This window comes from Rhinopithecus roxellana, chromosome 13 (genome assembly GCF_007565055.1).
Source record: "Rhinopithecus roxellana isolate Shanxi Qingling chromosome 13, ASM756505v1, whole genome shotgun sequence".
Lineage (NCBI taxonomy): Eukaryota > Metazoa > Chordata > Mammalia > Primates > Cercopithecidae > Rhinopithecus > Rhinopithecus roxellana.
In genome coordinates this window covers 10,557,926-10,578,828 of record NC_044561.1, presented here as the reverse complement: position 1 = coordinate 10,578,828, position 20,903 = coordinate 10,557,926, and the positions used below count along the sequence as shown (strand labels likewise).

Sequence of the window (20,903 nt, the reverse complement as noted above, 5' to 3'; positions counted from 1 at the left end):
CGCATGGCCCAGAGCAGAGCTCACGGGAGAAGTGTGGGCAGAGCAGCAGGTGCGGCCTGGCCCCTTCTCTGAAACACTGGCACCTGTGCACAGGCCATGCTGTCAACATGGCCCCCTAGGAAGGACACAGGGCACTGCTGCGGGTCCCGCCTAGTGAGAGGCTGAATTTCCTACAACAAGCACATACCAGTGGCAGCCCTATATTTAAGACATGGCTGTCAAATGACCGCAGAAATGACCTTGGGACATGGGGAGGGGCCGGCCTTCACACCCACCAGGTCGCAGTGCAGCTCCAGGTTGAGGTCTCCCTTGTTGGTGTGCAGTCGCACGTAGCCCTTCTTCTTCACAAACTGGTAGCGGAGCACATCCTCATCGATGGCAGCTATAAGCAGAGGTCCCAGCTCGGCCCTTGCCCTTACCCTGGGGCAGCCCCACTGTGCCAGGCAGCACCGGCCTCAGACACACAGGCAGGGACTAGGCTCCAGCTCTGGGGAGAGCAAGGGAGCTGGAGGCCGAGGGTCTGCTCAGGCCATGCACCAGCCTCATGGGGCTGGCAGGGGTTCAGCAGCTAAGAGGGGGAGGACTAGGGGCTCAGGTGACAGTGGGAGCCCCTGACAGGCCAAGAAAGTGGGAGTCGGGGAGCACACCCACCCCCTGCCACTTTCAGGTCACATGGCAGGTGACTACAGAGGCAAAGGTGGCTACCTGCTTCATGTGTCGTCTCCGGGACCATCGCAGTGGAAGTGAAGGAAGCGCTGACCTTCCCTGTGGAATAGTGGGCCTGCCAAGGAAACCAGGATGGCACCTCAGCAGTGCCATGGGAGGCAGGTGGGGGGGGACGTGTCACTTGCCTAGAAGCCAACCACATACCACCCCTGCCCCCCAGGCCCTGCTTGGTGCCTCTCCTCCAGGAGGGCCTCCCGACCACCAGGAGGAAGAAGCCAAGGCCAGGCCGAGCCAGGGCCCCCTGGCCTCAACTGGGTCCCGACTCTTACGATATCAGCTGAAACCCTGGAGATAAAATACCACACAGGACTGGCCACCTCAGGATTAGGAGTATATGGCTGACTTCTCATTTATTTTTATTTTAATTTTTTTTATCAGACAAGGTCTTGCTCTGTACCCAGGCTGGAGTGCGGTGGTGCGATCCTGGTGCACTGCAGCCGCTAACTCCTGGGCTCAAGTGATCCCCCGACCTCAGTCTCCTAAGCAGCTGGGACGACAGGCGCCTGCCACCACGCCTGGCTGATTTTTTGTAGAGATAAGGTCTCACTATGTTGTCCAACCTAGTCTTGAACTCCTGGCCTCAAGCAATCCTCCTGCCTCAGCCTCCCAAAATGCTGGGATCACAGGTGTGAGCCACCACGCCTGGCCTCATTTCTTTTTTTTAAAGTTTCAAATTTTCTACACTAAACACATTACATATTTAATCAGGGGTCAGGGGAAAGCCCCAATAAATGTTATTTTTTATCATAGAGGAAGAAAAGGGGTTTCTCCCATCTGAAGAAAATACAAGCCAGGCACAGTGGCTCACACCTGTTAATCCAGCACTTTAGGAGGCCACGGCAGGAGGATCTCACTTGAAACCAGGAATTCAAGACCAGCTTAGACAACACAGCAAGATCCTGTCTCAAAAAAAAAAAAAAAGTATACCAAAGTGCTAAGGGCAGCGTGTCAGCATGTCAGAGGGGTGACCATGGACAACAAACTTGCTTTTTAAAATTTTCCAGAATTTGAATACTTCTTTAAGGAGAACTTCAGCAATACCTGCCCATGTCTCTGCACTCCCCCTAGCTCCAGATCCCCACACTCTGCCTGAACAGGAAGAAGAAGCAAACACAGCAGCCCCAGACAGGCAGCTCTGTGCGGTCCCAGGCACGCCATCCACCTCAGCACCACAGCAGACTCTGAAACGCCCCAACTCCCCCTGGCATGGCTTTGGGCCCCAGTGCACATCGGGCCCTGCCCTCCCAGCCACCACAGAACCACACGTGCCCACTCCACGTGTGCCCTGGCCACTGAGCTCAGGCTGGGACCACAGCACAAGGCAGACCTTCTGTGGAAGGGTCTCCTCCTCTGTGTGCCCCCACACAGCCCTTGGTTCTTCAACGACCAGTGTGGACATCAGCCCCTCCCCTTCCGCCTTCTCAGATTCTGTCTACCTCAGGGCAGCCCCAGGGCTGTGTGCTCAGAGCCATCGGGCACCACAGCTCTGGGGGATCCTGGCTGCCTCCCTGCCATGTATCCCCAGGCCCCCATGAACCCCTTTCCCAGGACCACTCCAAGAGGCCATGAGATGGGCAGGGAGATGGGGCTCGGCCGAGTGCCCTCCGCCACTCACAGCGTTCAGCTTGTCCACTTTCTTCTTCTCTGGGGCCTTCATGGTGGCTGCCAGAATCTCATCCCCTTTGAACTCCTTGTAGAGCTCCTGCAGGGTCTCTCGGGTCTCGGCATTTGTATTTTTCAGATAATAAGACGGGTCCTGTTTGGCCTTCTCTTCATCTACAAACCAGTAGCATGGCCCTAAGCAGCCGAGCCCCCAGTATCCTCCCCACACACACGTGCTGGGGAAACAGATCTAGAATAGGCCAGGGCTGTCCAGCCATGGCACGGGCCCCGTGCCACTGCCAGCCACAGAATGCCACAGTGCCCAGCTACAGGCCTGAAGGTCTCCCCAGGCAGTTCACAAGCGTCTCAGGATGGACTTCAGGTTGTAGTTTCCTGCATATTCTAATCTTTTTACTGTATACACTTTGCTTTTTTTTTTTTTTTTTTTTTTTTGGGACAGGGTCTAGCTCTGTCACCCTGGCTGGAAAGCAGTTGCAAGATCTCAGCTCACTGGAGCCTCCACCTCCTGGGCTCAATCGATTCTCCTGCCTAAACCCCCTGACTAGCTGGGGCTACAGGTGTGCGCCAATCACACCAGCTAATTTTTCTATTTTTTGTGGAGACAGGGTGCCCCCATGTTGCCCAGGCTGGTCTTGAACTCTTGAGCTCAAGCGATCCGCCTGCCTTTGCCTCCCAAAGTGCTGGGATTACAGGTGTAAGCCACTGCGCCCAGCTGCTTTGCTTCCGTAATTTTAAAGGTTATTTTTACTTAAAATAATAGAAATGTGTGAGGGTCTTTTCGGATGTGAAATCCCCCATTCTTGCCAACTCAGGAGGGCGCCTGCTGCCTACTGGTCCTTGGACAGCAGTCCACTCTGTGGAGAGGGACGGGCATCCCCATGCAGAGAGCACAGACACAGCCCAGCCCCAACCCTGGCCTCAGGCTCTCCTGACTCAAATCTCCCCTAGTCATGTGCTCAGCCTCCCTAAAACCCAGTTTATACAATGCTCACAAAGTGCCCAGGCCACTGCTCTGCAGCACGAGGCTGAGCGACCTCTGAGCATGAGTCCTGCTGGCTCCTCCAAGGCTGTAGGACAGCCACCAGCGGCCAGGAAAACAGGAGGACTCCCTCACCCCACCACCTGCCCACTGACAGCACCGGCCAGTCTGCAGGGAGCAGGGGAACCTGAGCAGGTGTCCTGGCAGGGCAGCAAGTCCATCCCGCCCGTTGTTTCTGAGGCTGCAGCTGGCTCGGATTCTCTGAACACTGGTTCAGAAAATGCAGGGCCTGTCTAGGCTGGGACCCCCTGACCTCCAGGAAAGGGGGGATTTTACCCAGGGAGCACTGTCCCAATTTCACCCAAATGCCCCCTCACCTAGCCCCAGCCCCTAGTTGTACATACCTGGGTCTATTATTTTCATGTTATTCTTCACATGATAGAAGTTAGAGACATTGAACTTGTCCAAATTGGTGGGGTCCTGTAGCAAAAAGAGAATGCCCGGCAGAGTGAACCCAGCCTGCGGCCAAATGGCAGCCACATGCAGCAAAGGTCGGCCAGCTGTCAGAGGTGGGGAAGAGGCCAGGGCTACACTGAGGTGGGGGGGTCAAGCAGGGCATGGCAGAGGAGGTGTTCTGCCCCAGGCAGGGCAGCAAGCAGGGGCAGGGACGGGGACACGGCCTCGCTAGCTGCTGGCCAAGCTGCGACCTTCCTCCAGGCACATGATTAACGAGCATTCGTCGCTGTTAGGGAGCTATCAGACAGGAACATGGACAGCCATGGGCCAGCCTGTGGTTAGTTAGAATGGGACAAGCCACAGAGGTGACTGACTCAGCAGGCCGTGCTCCAGCCAGCACCGGCTTTTCTAAGTCAAGTGTTTTTCATTAATTCACTGGGAGTTCTCTGACACCTGCAGGGAGCCCTGTGCCAGATCCCGAGGCCCAGAGCTCACAACAGCTCCTGCCATCGAGGTGCTGAAGCAGAGCCAGGCCTGCAGAGTGGCCATTCAGATGCCTCAGGTGGCTTTGAGGACAGATATGAGGGACCCTGACATGGGGGTGGGGGATCGGGGAGGAGATGTAAGAGCTAGACTGAGGCGGCGGCCCCGTAGAGGCCTGGGCTGGCTGCAGGGGCTGAAGGCAGCTGGGGCAGGCGGGCAGGGGACACTCACCTGGAGGGTGATAATGTCCTGCCGGGAGAAGGGCTCATCGGTCAGCAGGTCCCGGAAGTTCTTGGCCTTGATATTTAGCTGTTCCACTGCCTATAGCCAGGAGGAAGTGGTTTTACGATGCCTGCCCCAAGCCTTGGCACAGGGGACCGCAAGCAGGGAGGCCTGGAGCTGGCCCCGACCGTAGCACGATTTGAAAGGCGTGAGGAATGAGAGAGACAGCAGTGTACACCCCACTGGCTGAAAGCAGAGGCTCCCACAAAGGCGGAGCTGGCTGAGTCTCAGATGATGAGCCAGTTCAGCCTCGAAGCAACCTTCCTGCAGGAAGCTCCTGTCTGCACACTGATCAGCAAAAAGGCTCAGCGAGCCACCCACCCACTCACTACAGGCTTCACCGAGCTCCTCCTGTGCACAGGCGCAGCGCCAGGCCCCCGTGGGCAGGGGCTGTGCACACGAGATGTCTGCACTCCTGGGGTACGTTCTAGCAGAGTCCTTGCTCCACTAACAAGGACTGACCATGCCAGTTTGTGCAGGCTTCTGGCAAGAAGTGGCCCCCAAGGCCCCTGGAGCAGCGCTGGCCACCTACACCCCACAAACGTCCAGGTGCAGGATTGAAAACGGCACAAAGGTCAGCTTTCCTGCCACGTGGGGCCTGCCCCACCTCGCCCGAGAGGAGGACCCATGTGTGAACATGGCTGCCTCCTCTCTCCCTACACCCACTCCTAGCCAGAACTCCTCCAGGAGACGGCTCCCTCCCGGGGACAAGTGGCTCCATCCAGAGCCGGAGCCAGCACTCCCCTCGCAGCCCTAAAGGCCTGTCCTCAGAACACAGGTGCCTTCCCAGCACCTGAGCTTTGCTGAAGACGCAGGAGGACCCCCTGGGGTTTAAGGGGCCCTGCTGGGCAGCCAGGACTGCCTGGATTCCGAAGGATGCACCTCCCCCAACCCTTTTTTTGACCTGCCTGAAAATGGGGAGGCTGCACTGCCAGAGCTTTGGCAGACGACCATGCCTGTGGTTGTGACTAAACCCCACAAGGACAGGCCATGCCCATAGCACACAGCCCAGCCAGTATATCCTGGGAACACACAGCAGAGATCTCCCCACCGCTGCCTCCAGGCCCCGGAGCGAGGACACACCTCATAGGCGTAGACATTGCCAGTCGTCCTCACAGCCACGATGTGGGTGTTGTTGGTGAACACCGTAAATAGCACTGGGCAGTGGTACTTCCCTAGAGAGAAGGCACACACAGGAAGGCCAGTCACCTCTGTGGGCTGTGAACATCCCAATGAGGACCGCGGGGGCCAGGGCAGGGCAGAACTCAGCCAAAGTCAGCAATGGGAGGCGGTGGAACCCCCTATCAGCTGCCAGAGCAGGGAACCGTGGGGACAGCTGCTCACCCCCTCAAACCCCTCCGTACCATTAGGAAACTCCTATTCATCCTGCAAGACCCAACCCCTGCATCTTCCTCAGATCCTCCAGCCCACCCCTGGGTGACCACCATGCTAGCCTCCTCCTCCTACTGAAGTTGGCCCTCAGCAGGAAACAACCTATGCTCCAGCCCTGACAGCTCCGCCTCTCACCGACATCCCCGCCAGCCCCCGTCAGCTCTTCCTTCAGAACCGCCCATCCCCTTGCCTGCTTACTATCTTTTTTTTGTTTTGCTCTGTTTCTTTTGTTTTTTTTTTTTTTGTTTTTTTTTTTAAGACGGAGTGGTGTGATTAGCCACCACGCCCAGCTAACTTTTCTGTATTTTTAGTAGAGACGGGGTTTCACCGTGTTAGCCAGGATGGTCTCGATCTCCTGACCTCATGATCCACCCACCTCGGCTTCCCAAAGTGCTGGGATTACAGGCGTGAGCCACTGCGCCCAGCCTTGTTTTGCTCTGTTTTGAGATGGAGTCTTGCTCTGTCACCCAGGCTGGAGTGCAGTGGCTCAATCGTGGCTCACTACAACCTCTGCCTCCTGGGTTCAAGCAATTCTCTTGTCTCAGCCTCCCGAGTAGCTGGGACTATAGGCGCACATGCGTCACCATGTACAGCTAATTTTTGTATTTTTAGTAGAGACAGGGTTTCACCATGTTGGCCAGGCTGGTCTCGAACTCCCGACCTCAACCTCTCAAAAAGTGCTGGCATTGCAGGCATAAGCCATTGTACCTGGCCTTGGTTACTGTCTCTCTGCCTGTAAGTCCCCACCCAGTGGCCAGGGGCCCTGTCAAAGAAGTGCCCACTTCTGGGGGAAAAAAGTGCGGTGGGGGGCTCAGAGACATCAACCACATGTATTTGTGGGGACTTTTTCTTAAATGAAATCCTGATTTGAGGCCAAGTTAGGGCCTCAAATTAGTCAGAGTCTCAAGTTAGAGGTGGCTCACACCTCTAGTCCCAGTGCTTTGGGAGGCCGAGGTGGGAGAATTGCTTGAGGTCAGGAGTTTGAGACCAGCCCAGGCGACAGGCCGAGACCCTGTCTTTTCTTTTTTCCTTTTTTTGAGACAGCGTCTAGCTCTATCACCCAGGCTGGAGTGCAGTGGTGCAAGCACAGCTCACTACAGTCTCAACCTCCCAAGCTCCAATAATCCTCCCACCTCAGCCTCCCAAGTAGCGGGGACTGCAGGTGCGCTCAACCACACTGGCTAATTTTTAGGTTTCATTTTGTAGAGACAAGGTTTCATTATGTTGCCCAGGCTGGTCTCAAACTCCTGGGCTCAAACAATCCTCCCACCTTGGCCTCCCACCGTGCTGAGATTGCAGGCATGAGCCATGGTGCCCAGTTGTTTTTTTTTTGGTGGGGGAATGCTGAGGAGGGAGGATCACTTGAGTCCAGGACTTCAAGACTAGCCTGGGTGACATACGGAGATTGCATCTTTACAAAATAAAAATTAAAAAATTAGCTGGGGCTGGGCGCAGTGGCTCACGCCTGCAATCCCAGCACTTTCAAGGCAGAGGCGGGTGGATCATCTGAGGTCGGGAGTTTGAAACCACCCTGACCAACATGGAGAAACCCCATCTCTACTAAAAATACAAAATTAGCCAGGCATGGTGGCACATGCCTGTAATCCCAGCTACTCGGGAGGCTCGGCCAGGAGAATCGCTTGAACCCAGGAAGCAGAGGTTGCAGTGAGCCAAGATCACACCACTGTACTCCAACCTGGGCAACAAGAACGAAACTCCGTCTCAAAAAAAAAAAAAAAAATTGGGTGAGCATCGTGGTACATGCCTGTGGTCCCATCTACTTGGGAGACTGAGGTGGAAGGAGCACTTGGTCCCGGGAGGTCGAAGCAACAGTGCACGGTGATCATGCCACTACACTTCAGCCTGGGCAACAGGGCAAGACCATGTCTCAAAAACAAAACAAACAAAAAAAATCCTTCTGATGTGAAAACTATTTTTTTAAATTGGGGCTTCAGGATCATGCAAGGGGGTAGTGGTGGGAGCAAAGAGAGAACTTCACAGGTGGGAGGCGCAGGGGCTGGAGTTGGTGATGGGCACAGGGGAAGCACATCACACCTACTCTCTCCACTTTCACACACAGGGAATTCCAATTAACAAAGAGGCCGGGCGCAGCGGCTCACACCTGTAATCCCAGCACTTTGAGAGGCCAAGGCGGGCAGATCACAAGATCAGGAGATCAAGACCATCTTGGCCAACGTGGTGAAACCCCGTCTCTACTAAAATACAAAAAAGGAGCTGGGTGTGGTGGCATGTGCCTGTAGTCCCAGCTACTTGGGAGGCTGAGGTAGGGAAATTCCTTGAACCTGGGAGGCAGAGGTTGAGGTGAGCTGAGATCGCACCACTGCACTCCAGCCTGGGCGACAGAGCAAGACTCTGTCTCAAAAAGAAAAAAAAAAAACAAAACAAAGAAACAAAGCAGGCTGGCCTGTAATCCCAGCACTTTGGGGAAGCTGAGGCAGGTGGATCACTTGAGCCCAGGAGTTTGAGACCAGCCTGGCCAACATGGTGAAACCCCATCTCTACAAAAAAACACAAAAATTAGCTGCATGCGGTGGTGGCGCCTGTAGTCCCAGCTACTTGGGAGGCTGAGGTGGGAGGATCTCTTAAGCCCAGGAGGCAGAGGTTGCAGTGAGCTGAGACTGTGCCACTACATTCCAGCCTAGGTGACAGAGTGAGACCCCGTTTCAAAAGAAAAAAGGAAACAAAACAAAAGAAGCTGACTGCCAGGTCAAAGTTTAAAAAAAAAAAAAAAAAAAGGCCAGACCTCATCCCTTCCTCAGTGGCTCCCATCTTGGAGCGGAAGCCCAAGTCCTCCCGTGGCTCCCAGGCCCCACAGGACTGCTCTGCACCCCGTCCCCACCCCTGACCTCGGTCACCACATCCGCTGCTTCTACCGCTAGCACATGCTGTTCCAGCCACACTGGACTCCTGGCTGGGCACAGACACCTTCAAGTATGTGCCCACCTCAGGGTCTTCGCACTGGCTGTGCCGTCGGCCTGGCCCTGCACTCCCCCGATCCCCACATGGCTCTCCCTCCCTGCAGCGGGTCAGGGCGGCCCTCTCCCCTCGTCTTGCTGTGCTCTCCACACAGAAGCAGCCTCTAGCACACCCTGCTGAGCTGCTCTCTGGTATTCTCCCCCACCAGAATGCACACTCCTCTCATTCTGGAGAGACGCAGTCTGTTGTGCTGTCTGCACATGGCAGGCACTCGATAAACACTTGCTGAATGAGAGACACACACTGCTGATCACAGAAGCAGCAGCCTGCCCTCAGCCACCAGGGTGGAGCGCCCTGTCCTCCACCGATGTCAATGACGTGCTGAGGTTCACGCATACATTCACCTGCGAATGCGGCACCGACTGCGGACTGGGCTCTGGGCTCAGACAAGCAGGGCAGAAGGGCCTTGGCCTCACATGCTACAGCATCTCCCTGGAATGCACACACCCAGTGAGCATGGACAACCCCTAAACCATGGCATCTCCATGGGCAAAAGACCTGAGCTAGAACCTAGCACAAGATCACCACCTGGGCAGGGGTGGGCTGCAGAATTCATTCAGGCCTCTGGCCACAAGAACAGTGGAGGGTGTGTAACAAGCATGAAGCAGGAGCCACAGCACTGGGCTGGGCTCTATGAGCCGTGGTAAAGAAAAGCCCAGCCCAAAAGCTACTGGACAAATCCCTCCAGATCACCCCCATCCCCCACCCAGCCACCACCCTGGTTCTCAGCATGAGCAATTTTTGCCTCCAACAACAAACGGACCACAGCCTCAGCCAGAGGGGGCCCATGCCCTGCAGATCCAACCATGCCCACGAAGGTCACTAGCAGCTCACAATGGCCCGATCGCCTCTGTGGGAAGTTCCCAACACCTGAGGTTCTGCCCCCACCCTCCCCAAGCTTAAAACTTACCCAGACCTTTGAGAAGAAATCCTGTGACACCCTTTTTTTTTTTTTTTTTTGAGACAGTCTCACTCTATTGCCAGGCTAGAGTGCAGTGCTGCCATCTTGGCTCACTGCAACCTCTGCCACCTGGGTTCAAGTGATTCTCCTGCCTCAGCCTCCTGAGTAACTGGGACTACAGGCACCTGCCACACCCGGCTAATTTTTGTATTTTTAATAGAGATGTGGTTTCGCCATGTTGGCCAGGATGGTCTTGATCTCTTGACCTCGTGATCCACCCACGTCGGCCTCCCAAACCGCTGGGATTACAGGCATGAGCCACCGTGCCTGGCCTTATGACACTTTTGGCAGAATTAAAAGCAGGTGTTCAGGCTGGGTGCGGTGGCTCACGCCTGTAATCCCAGCACTTTGGGAGGCCAAGGCGGGTGGATCATGAGGTCAGGCGATCAAGACCACCCTGGCTAACACAGTGAAACCCCATCTCTACTAAAAATACAAAAAATTAGCTGGGTGTGGTGGCGGGTGCCTATAGTCCCAGCTACTTGGGAGGCTGAGGCAGAAGAATGGCGTGAATTGGGAGACGGAGCTTGCAGTGAGCTGAAATGGCGCCACTGCACTCCAGCCCAGGCGACAGAGCGAGACTCTGTCTCTAAATAAATAAATAAATAAATAAATAAATAAATAAAAGCAGGTGTCCAGCTTGGTCAGAAAGCAATGACTGATTCCGTATGAAACCTGGTGAGAGCTGGGACCTTGGGTCAGGAGGCCAAGCCCAGAGGTGACTGTGATAGTTTCACTCACCCTCACTGTTCTTGGCAAAGTTCAGCTTGATCAGGGACCTCCCGTCCAGCTTCTGGAAGAAGCACAGTCAATAATTAATGATAATGAATAAGTAACTGATGCACAGAGATGCTGGGGTCAGACAAAGATGGCTGGAAAAGTCTCTGACTAGCCAATCCTGTGCAGCTCTGGACAAAAGGGAAGGCCTCGGCCGGGCGCGATGGCTAACACCTGTAATTCCAGCACTTTGGGAGGCAGAGGCAGGTGGATCACGAGGTCAGGAGATCGAGACCATCCTGGCTAACACAGTGAAACCCCATCTCTACTAAAATACAAAAAAAAAAAAATTAGCCAGTTAAGGTGGCGGGCGCCTGTAGTCCCAGCTACTCGGGAGGCTGAGGCAGGAGGATGGCGTGAACCCAGGAGGCAGAGCCTGCAGTAAGCTGAGATCGCAGCACTGTACTCTAGCCTGGGCGACAGAGCCAGACTCTGTCTCAAAAAAAAAAAAAAAAAAAAAAAAAAAAGGGAAGGCTCCAAGACCCTGCAAGGACCTCACAGGGGCCGTAGGATGGTGTCGGGCAGTTGTGTTTATGTGGCATCCCCACCATGCTGTGAGAAGAGCCGTTATAGGCGACCCCGAGCAGAGGACCAGGCCACAGGGTAGTGTGTGTTATACTTCTGCGGGGTTTGGACATCTTTACAGTGAGCACCGATTACTTCTAAAATTAAAAAGTGAACATATTTCTTCAGCTAGAGTGGGGGGGACACATGGTTCCACCTTATTATTCTGTTATATGAATTTTTTTTTTTGAGACGGAGTCTCTGTCACCAGGCTGGAGTACAGTGGCACGATCTCAGCTCACCGCAACCTCTGACTCCCTGGTTCAAGTGATTCTCCTGCCTCAGCCTCCCGAGTAGCTAGGACTACAGGCACCCGCCACCACACCAGGCTAGTCTCCTGACCTCATGATCTGCCTGCCTCAGCCTCCCAAAGTGCTCTGTCAAATGAATATTTAAGAAAAACAAAACACTGAAAGTGGGGAGAAAGTAAGAAATACACCCTAATGCTAAGAATGGTTGTGCTGGGAAGGTGGGACTCTCTATTTTTCTGTTTCTGGATGTTTTTTCTTTTTTCTTATTGCCCCTATCCCAGGTGGCGGGTAATGTTCTCAGTTTCTGTGGTGTGTCTGCAGTGCAGCTCTTCCACAGGAAACTTTCCCATAAAACAGTCTGGACAACCAGAGGTGGGAACTGCTGGGGACGGGGCTGTGGGGAGACCCTGGAAGGGAGGCAGAGCTATGTGCCGCTGGGGAGCACCTCACTCAGGGTCACAACCTAGCAGCTGCTGCTACCTGGTGTGGGCTGAGACCAACTATGCTTACCCAGGCGCAGGGGAGATGTAGGGGGAGCCTCCTGGGGCTGGGCTGTAAGCTAGCAGCAGGTCCTTGTGCTGCCCTCCCCGCCCTGCCTGCTGCTGGCCAGCCCAACTGACCACATCTGCTCCTCCAACCACCTTTGTTCCTTCCTTTGTCATTCAACTACCCCCACCTCCCTACATCACTACAGGTGTGGAGGAGACCACCAGTGGGCCAGCAGGGTCCCTATTCAGACACAGGACCAGAGCAGAGAGACTCCCCAACACAACAGGCTCCTCCTGAGGCCCCAAAAGTCACATGGGCCAGACAGCTCTTGGCCCAGGAACTCTCTTCGGAGGTTTGGCTAGCAAGGCTCTGCTGACACCCATAGGTCTGGCCAAGCAAGCCCACAGCAAGGTCCCTTCCAGAGCAGGCCAAGGGAGAGGCGCAAGCATAGGATAAAGATGTGTGTGGCGCTCCTGCAGACTCACCCCAACATGATGCTTGCAACAAAGAAACGGCGGCACCTCCCTGATGTAAGCCCTAACAGCGTGGCTAACTGCCAGATCAGACTTTGTGGGTGCAGGGGCCAGCACAATCGACAAGTTTGGGAACCCCAAAGAGTACCTATGAAGCAAAACACCCGAAGTAGCAAAACGTACCCCAGCTGCAACCAAATGACAGCATCCACTGGGACAGCAGAGGCCATGAGGGCAGCCACGGACAGGAAAACCCCACCTACCCCTACCTCGCCACGAGGCTGCTCCCTGAGGCAGACACCCAGCCACACAGGGCACAGGGACCCTGCTGAGAAGAGCAACAGAGGATGACTTCCCAGACTGAGGCACAGACCTTGGGGGAAGACCCTGGGATCCAATGTGGCTCCCAGCAGCAGACATCACAGAAACACAGTCTTTAAGTGACACAGACGAAAGAAGAAGAGTGCCCTCCCTAAGGAGGCAAGGCCACAAGCCCCCTACCCAAGCATCTGAAAGAGAAAAGCCACAGGCTTTAGCAGCTGGTCCAAGAACACTCAAAACCAGCCCCCTGGCCAAGTTCCCCTTGTATTCGAGAGCAGGGAAGCCTTGGAGGAGCGCCAACTCCATTTAGAAAGAGTCCCCAGAACCCTGCAGCTCGCAGAACATCACAAGGGCCGGAAGAGCTGAGACAACACAGATGGGCTGACAGCTTCTCTTGCTGGCCCAGTAGGAAGGGTCATATTGTCCAGGGAGCTCCCTTCCAACGGCTCCAGCACAGGGAGCCCGCTTGAGTCCTGACCCTCCTTCTCGCTTGCAGTTTGAGCTCTTGCCCCAGGCCACAGGAAAGAGGTGGAGGAATACATGCAAGTGTCCAACAGGAAGGGCACAGTCACTGGTAAAACACACTAGATCTCCCTCAGAACCAGGCTACATGATGTCCCCCCAAAACTGACACTCACTGGGAACCTGTGAATGTGGCCTGCCTTGGATATAATCAAGGGTTATATAAGGTCTTTGCAGACAGAATCAAGTTCAGATGAGGTCATACTGGATCACAGCTATGGCCCGAGAAAAGACATGCACAGGCAGGAAGCATTTCCAGAAAGGAATGGGTGTGGGCAGAGGAGGGGAAGACTGTCCCTCCTCACTGGGTCCCATGAACGGTTCTCTCCCATGTTCCCGTGTTCATGAAAACCACCAGAACAAAGGCAGAGTGAGAGGACAGCGCTCACCAGCATCACTGAAACTCCTGCACAGCCACCTACCTCTCCATTGCTGGGGTTGGTCCCGTACTTCTTAAGCCACGGAACAATGTTCCTGAAGGGAAGAGAGAACAGAAAGCATCACCAGGGTGCTTAGGTGCCACCTGGTAACAACACCGTGGTCTTGCAGGGCTGCTTCCAGGTTAGAGGCCTGTGAAGGAGTCTTGCTTCACTTTAGGACAGGAAGAGCTCCTCACCTTGTCTCAGGAAGTTGGGGGTATTTGTGGATACACAGGTTTCAAAATATGTTCAGAGTTATTATTGCAGTTACGTATAAACAACAAAAACTACAGGTGAAAATGAGTAAGTAAATGGTTTGGGGTTTTTTTCTTTGAGACAAGGTTTCGCCTCATCACTCAGGCTGGAGCGCAGTGTTTCAATCATGGCTCACTGCAGCCTCTAACCCCTGGGACTCAAGCGATTCTCCCACCTCAGCCTTCCAAGTAGCTGGGACTACAGGTGCACACCACCATGGCTGGCTAATTCTTGTACTTTTTTGTAGACACAGGTTCTCACCATGTTGCCCAGGCTGGTCTCAAACTCCTGGGTTCAAGAGATCTTCCTGCCTCAGCCTCCCAAAGTGCTGGGACTACAGACATAAGCCACCACTCCCTGTCATAAATGTTGATACATCTGTACAATTAAATACTAAGCTAGCATCAAAAACTATACTTTCAAGCCAGGCACAGTGGTGTGTGCCTGAAATCTCAGCTACTCAGGAGGCTGAGGTGGAAGGGTTGCTTCAGCACAGGCATTCAAGAGTGCTGGGATTACAGGCGTCAGCCACCACCTCTACTAAAAATTTTAAAACTTAGGCCAGGAGTGGTGGCTCACACCTGTAATCCCAGCACTTTGGGAGGCCAACGTGGGCAGATAACAAGGTCAAGAGATCGAGACCATCCTGGCCAACATGGTGAAATCCCGTCTCTATAAAAATACAAAAATTATCCAGGCATGGTGGCACGCACCTGTAGTCCCAGCTACTCAGGAGGCTGAGGCAGGAGAATTGCTTGAACCCAGGAGGCGGAGGTTGCAGTGAGCCAAGACCGTGCCATTGCACTCCAGCCTGGCCTGGGTGACACAGTGAGACTCCATCTTAAAAAAAAAAAAAAAAAAAAAAAGAGAGACTGAAACATGAAAAAAATTACAGAAGCATATGCTGGAACGCAAAACTGGGCATAATGCTTCCAAATACTGCACACAAAAGATACGTGCCATAATTACGGCTCTGCTTTCATAAAGTAAAAAATATGCAGTTCATTACCATTCTAAAACAGATCACCGTGTCCAATTAGAACACTAGGACCCCCACATGGAGGGGTGTGGGTTGGTCTACCCCATTCCAGGCAGTGACAGCAGCACCTGACAACTAGAGCTGCCTGCCTAGGGGTCACAGCAGCACTGCTGCCATGTCCCCAAGGCCCTAGCTGTTACTTCTGTGTCCCCAAGAGCCCTATCCAAGGGTCCCCTTCCTTAATGGGTGTTGAGAATCTCACATTTGTTAGATCAAAATTCAAGGAAAAACTCACAGCAAGTCAAAGACGACGCCATCTGGAGTGCAGACTGGGTAGACAAAGGGCTGCAGAGAGAGACTGAAAAAGGACAGTCATTACTGGTGAGTTGCCAGGCACCCTGGTCAGGATGTGGGCTGGCTGAGCCTGGCATGGTGACCTCCTGAGATGCTGTCCCAGGGAGCCCTCTCTGGGCAGCCTGGCCACCTCCCTCTCTCACTAACCTTCTCCTCCAACTACAATAGTGGTTGTGCCACCCCTGGTGAAGGACCACAGCAGGATCCAACACGAAGGTAAGCTCCTACCATCATGACGAGGACTTCCCATCTTCTCCCAACGTGAACGGAGGGGCACATCTTCAAAGCACACTTTTACAAATAACCCCACATCCACAAGGGGCAGATTCACTATCAGACAGCATCAGAGAACAATTCCAAGGGAAAGGTAAACTTGCAAAACTCTTACCTGCAGTGGTCAAAAGGTAAACGACGAAAATTTGTTTGTGGGAGATCTGTTTAAAATGAAACAAAAAACAGAAATCTTACTCTGTGAAGTATTTCATCTATGTGCTCTACTAGCAATTCAGTTACAGCTTATGAAAAAGTTCATGGCTGGGCGCGGTGGCTCATGCTTGTAATCCCAGCACTTTGGGAGGCCAAGATGGGCGGATCACGAGGTCAGGAGATCGAGACCATCCTGGCTAACACAGTGAAACCCCGCCTCTACTAAAAATACAAAAAAACAGCCGGGCATGGTGGCAGGCGCCTGTAGTCCCAGCTACTCGGGAGGCTGAGGCAGGAGAATGCCGTGAACCGGGGAGGCAGAGCTTGCAGTGAGCCAAGATTGCGCCACTGCACTCCAGCCTGGGTGACATAGAGATACTCTGTCTCAAAAAAAAAAAAAAAAAAAAGGAAAAAAAAAAGAAAAAGTTTGTGCGTTTCAGTACAGCAATTGCTGTGGATTAAAAACCTTTTAATAGATATAACCAAAACACTTGGGGTACATCGAAAAAGAACTTACAGGGAAAAGTGCGTACTTTTTTAGTCCCATTAAAATTATGACAGTGCTCGTTATTGTAGTCTTGATAGTTTTGACAGCTGAAAATATTATCATTCTTTCTATTCCTTATAAACTTAATAGAGAAAAAACATTTAAATGTACATATAATTTTGTATTTTATTTACTTATTTTTTACTTAGCTCCCAGTATCGGGGAATATTTTAATCTACATTTTACAAAAACCACCACTAAGAAGAAGCATGTTCTTCTTTCTTGAGTATATTTCTCTTTCGTGAACTGTGTCCTCGGCCCATTTGTCTACCACAGTTTCCGTGTTCTTGTTGTCTGTTTTTACAGCTCACTGTATCCTGAAGACACTGTTCCTTAATACCACTCCCTCAACGGGGAACAGAAAGACTGCAAGCCTTACCTGGCTTCTTGCCACCATAAAAGTGAGTATATTCAGCACAAGTAATGTACCTGAAGAAGAGAGGAAGATAATGCTATGACCACCACCTTTATACAGAGAACAAAGTCTTTGGAAGTGAGTAATCTTTGCTTATTCACCATATGTTTATTAAACACCTACTATGGGACGGGCATGGTGGTTAATGCCTGTAATCCCAACACTTTGGGAGCCCAAGGTGGGTGAATCACTAGAGGTCAGGAGTTGGGACAAGCCTGGCCAACAAGGTGAAACTGCGTCTCTACTAAAATTACAAAAATTAGCTGGGCGTGGTGGTGGGTGCCTATAATCCCAGCTACTCCGGAGGCTGAGGCAGAGAATTGCTTGAACCTGGGAGGCGGAGGTGACCTGAGATCGCACCACTGTACTCTCACTCTGTCCTGGGCGACAGAGTGAGACTGTCCCCCCCCCAAAAAAAAAAACAGGCCGGGAGCAGTGGTTCACGCCTGTAATCCCAGCACTTTGGGAGGCGGAAGCAGGCAGAATACGAGGTCAGGAGATCGAGACCATCCTGGCTAAAACGGTGAAACCCCCGTCTCTACTAAAAATACAAAAAATTAGCTGGGTGTGGCGGTGGGCACCTGTAGTCCCAGCTACTCGGGAGGCTGAGGCAGGAGAATGGCGCGAACCCGGGAAGCAGAGCTTGCAGTGAGCCAAGATCACACCACTGCACTCCAGTCTGGGCAACAGAACAAGACTCCGTCTCAAAAAAAAAAAGAAAAATTGCTTATCTGAACGCCAGTGCTTGTTTAGCTGCTAGAGAAATAAAAAAACCCTGTGGCAGTTAGGATCTAGTTTATTCTTTAGGCGTAGGGGTGGGTAACTTAACCAGGGAAGTTGTCTGGCATGGCTGTAGGTTCTATTTATAATTTGGTATCTTATTGCCACAGAGAGTCTGTTTCATCCATCTTATTTCTATTTCTTTATTTTTATTAAACATTAGCCACCACGCCCAGCTAATTTTTTTTTTTTTTTTTTTTTTTTTTTTTTTGTATTTTTAGTAGAGATGGGGTTTCACTGTGTTAGCCAGGATGCTCTCGATCTCCTGACCTCATGATCCACCCACCTCAGCCTCCCAAAGTGCTGGGATTACAGGTGCGAGCCACGGTGCTGGGCCCCTAATGATCTCTATTTCAACGTTAATGCTGGTCAGTTGTTGTGTCTAGGCCACAAAAGGGAGGGGGATATAACAAAGTACAGCTGACCTGCGTCTCATTATGGCCAGGAATTCAGTTTTAAGGTTTTCCTGAGGTTCTCTTAGCCACAAGGGTGTCTGCTCAGCCAGGAGGGGGATTTAGGATTTTATTTTTAGCTTACAGGGAGGAGCAGGCTCAGGAGCTGAAAATCAAGAGTTCTGTTTAAGGCATATTAAATTTGAGGGCGCGGTGGCTCACGCCTGTAATCCCTGCACTTTGGGAGGCAGAGGCGGGTGGATCACCCGAGGTCAGGAGTTCGATACCAGCCTGGCCAACATGGTGAAAACCTGTCTCTACTAAAAATACAAAAATTAGTCGGGCATGGTGGCAGGCGCCTGTAATCCCAGCTACTGGGGAGGCGGAGGTGGGAGAATCACTTGAATCTGGGAAGTAGAGGTTGCAGAGAGCCAAGATGGCACCATTGCACTCCAGCCTGGGCAACACAGCAAGACTCCATCTCAAAAAAAAAAAAAAAAAGTTGAGATGTTTATCAGTCCTCCAGTAGAGATATCAAGTAAGCCACTAACTACACAAGACTGGGGAAAGCAGCTTATAGATGACTGGGAAATTATATCACTCACAGAGAATGTTTATGGAAAAGAAACCTATGAGATCTGAAAAAAGGGAGGAGGGTCCAGAAAGGAGGCTGGGAAAAGAGAAGCCGCTGAAGTCGATAGAAAACAAAGAGCACAGGAAATCCCAGATACCAAAGGAGGGCTTCAGAAGGAGGGAATGGTTAACAGTGTGACATACCGTTGAGAAGCCCAACAAGATGAGGACTGAGGTTGCCCTGGCGCGGTGGCTCACGCCTGTAATCCCAGTACTTTGGGAGGCCGAGGCGGGTGGATCACCTGAGGTCAGGAGTTCGAGACCAGCCTGACCAACATGGAGAAACCCCCTTCTCTACTAAAAATACAAAATTAGCCGGGCCTGGGGGCACATGCCTGTAATCCCAGCTACTCGGGAGGCTGAAGCAGGAGAATCGCTTGAACCTGGGAAGCGGCCGGGCGCGGTGGCTCAAGCCTGTAATCCCAGCACTTTGGGAGGCCGAGACGGGCGGATCACGAGGTCAGGAGATCGAGACCATCCTGGCTAACACGGTGAAACCCCGTCTCTACTAAAAAAATACAAAAAAAACTAGCCGGGCGAGGTGGTGGGCGCCTGTAGTCCCAGCTGCTCCGGAGGCTGAGGCAGGAGAATAGCGTGAACCCGGGAGGCAGAGCTTGCAGTGAGCTGAGATCCGGCCACTGCACTCCAGCCTGGGCAACAGAGCGAGACTCTGTCTCAAAAAAAAAAAAAAAAAAAAGAACCTGGGAAGCGGGGGTTGCGGTGAGCCGAGACTGCACCACTGCACTCCCCAGCCTGGGCAACATGAGCGAAACTCCGTCTCAAAACAAACAAACAAACCGAGGACTGAGGATTGAATACTAGAGTTAGCAACAAGAAGTCGCTGGGAACCTGACAAGGGGCAGTTCTGGGATCGAAATTCTGACTTGAGTGGTTTCAAGAGACTCAGAAAACAGCATGAAACCACGGGTCTCTAACTTGTTCTTAAATCACGGCGGCAGCGGGAGGGGAACACGGGGCATGGGTGGATTTTTTTGTTTTATTTTATTATTTTTGAGACAGAGTCTTGCTCTGTCGCCCAGGCTGGAGTGCAGTGACATGATCTCGGCTCACGGCAATCTCCGCCTCCCAGGTTCAAGCGATTCTCCTGCTTCGGCCTCCCAAGTAGCTGGGATTACAGGCGCCTGCCACCACGCCCCGCTAATTTTTGTGTTTTGGGTAGAGACGGGGTTTCACCATGTTGGCCAGGCTGGTCTTGAACTCCTGACCTCAGGTGATCCGCCCGCCTCAGCCTCCCAAAGTGCTGGGATTACAGGTGAGCCACCGCGCCCGGCCTGGTTTGCTTTAAATAGGAAGGCTCTGCAGCACGTGTGCAGACTGATAGGCATGAACCAGAACACAGCGAGACGCGAAGTACGGAAGAGGGAAAGACTACAGGGGCAAAGCTCGCGAGCAGACGGGGGACGGTCCGGGCAGAACTAGAGTAAAGGAAGACCGGGCTGCGCTCAAGCCCGCAGCTGACGTCTTCGGAGCCGCGGCCCCCCGGGAGAGCGCGGCGGCCAGAGGGTCATTACCCTGACTGGAGAGGGAGGCAGCTTCCGGGAGGAAGTGACCTTTGGGCTGGGCTCTGGGGACCAGCTGAGAGGGAAGGCAGGCGGCGAGCAGGGCGGGACAGGCGGTTTACTGAGGCAGAGCGGAGCGCCGCTTCCGACTGCGGCTCAACTTACATTTTGTCCTTCTGGTGCTGTCGCTTCCCCATGGCGGCGCGGCGGCGGCGACTACCGAGCACGAAAAAGCAACCGCTGACCACTCAGACCATGGAGCCACGGCCGAGTTCCGTGACCACTTCCGGGTTCCGTGGCTCGCCCCGGAAACAGGCGCTTGGCGTGCTGGGAATTGTGGTTCGCTAGTGCCAGGTGCGCATGCTCGGAAGGATCGCCTATCCAATATGGGGTCCTAGCTAGGCGTGTTGTGTCTGGCTGGCGCCTTCTCGGGGCAGAGCTCCCTCAGCCTCGAAGCCCCATCTTCTCGAAGGGTCTCTGTCTTTCGACCGCCTCGTCTACCCCCTCAGCCACGGCTCAGGGCCATTACCATACTGGGTTCTCAGGTCTTATTTTATTTTCGAGACAGGATCTCGCTCTGTCGCCCAGGTTGGAGTGCAGTGGCGCAATCACAGCTCACTACAGCGTCGACCTCCCAGGCTAAAGCAGTTCTCCCACCTCAGCCTCCCGAGTAGCTACAGGCACGCGCCACCACACCCGGCTAATGTGTTAATTTTTTGTAGAGACAAGCTCTTACTATTTTGCCCAGGCTGGTCTGGAGCTCTTGAGCTCAAGCAGTCCTCCCGCCTTGGCCTCCCAAAGTGCTAGGATTACAGGCCTGAGCCTCCGCGCCCGGCCAGCACTCAGGTCTTTTTCAGTGTCCTCCTAGAGCTTCAAGTCTCATGAGC

At 53.2% G+C, this 20,903-nt stretch overlaps 1 protein-coding gene across 3 annotated transcripts in view; it reads right to left on the bottom strand.

The window, feature by feature from the left end:
• Positions 1-20,329, bottom strand: part of PPIL2 (peptidylprolyl isomerase like 2) — a 30,984-nt gene extending 10,655 nt beyond the window's left edge. For all 3 annotated transcript variants that reach the window (XM_010381777.2, XM_010381778.2, XM_030914357.1), the window contains exons 1-12: positions 20,182-20,329; positions 16,656-16,705; positions 15,692-15,737; positions 15,245-15,307; positions 13,719-13,770; positions 10,641-10,692; positions 5,633-5,724; positions 4,499-4,588; positions 3,733-3,808; positions 2,342-2,502; positions 706-781; positions 276-382 (exon numbers count right to left, since the gene is read on the bottom strand). In XM_010381777.2, coding sequence (XP_010380079.1) covers positions 276-382; positions 706-781; positions 2,342-2,502; positions 3,733-3,808; positions 4,499-4,588; positions 5,633-5,724; positions 10,641-10,692; positions 13,719-13,770; positions 15,245-15,307; positions 15,692-15,737; positions 16,656-16,705; positions 20,182-20,213 — 897 coding nt within the window. In that variant the 5' untranslated portion in view covers positions 20,214-20,329. The remainder of the gene's footprint in view (positions 1-275; positions 383-705; positions 782-2,341; positions 2,503-3,732; positions 3,809-4,498; positions 4,589-5,632; positions 5,725-10,640; positions 10,693-13,718; positions 13,771-15,244; positions 15,308-15,691; positions 15,738-16,655; positions 16,706-20,181) is intronic.
• Between the last annotated feature and the right edge of the window lie 574 nt (positions 20,330-20,903).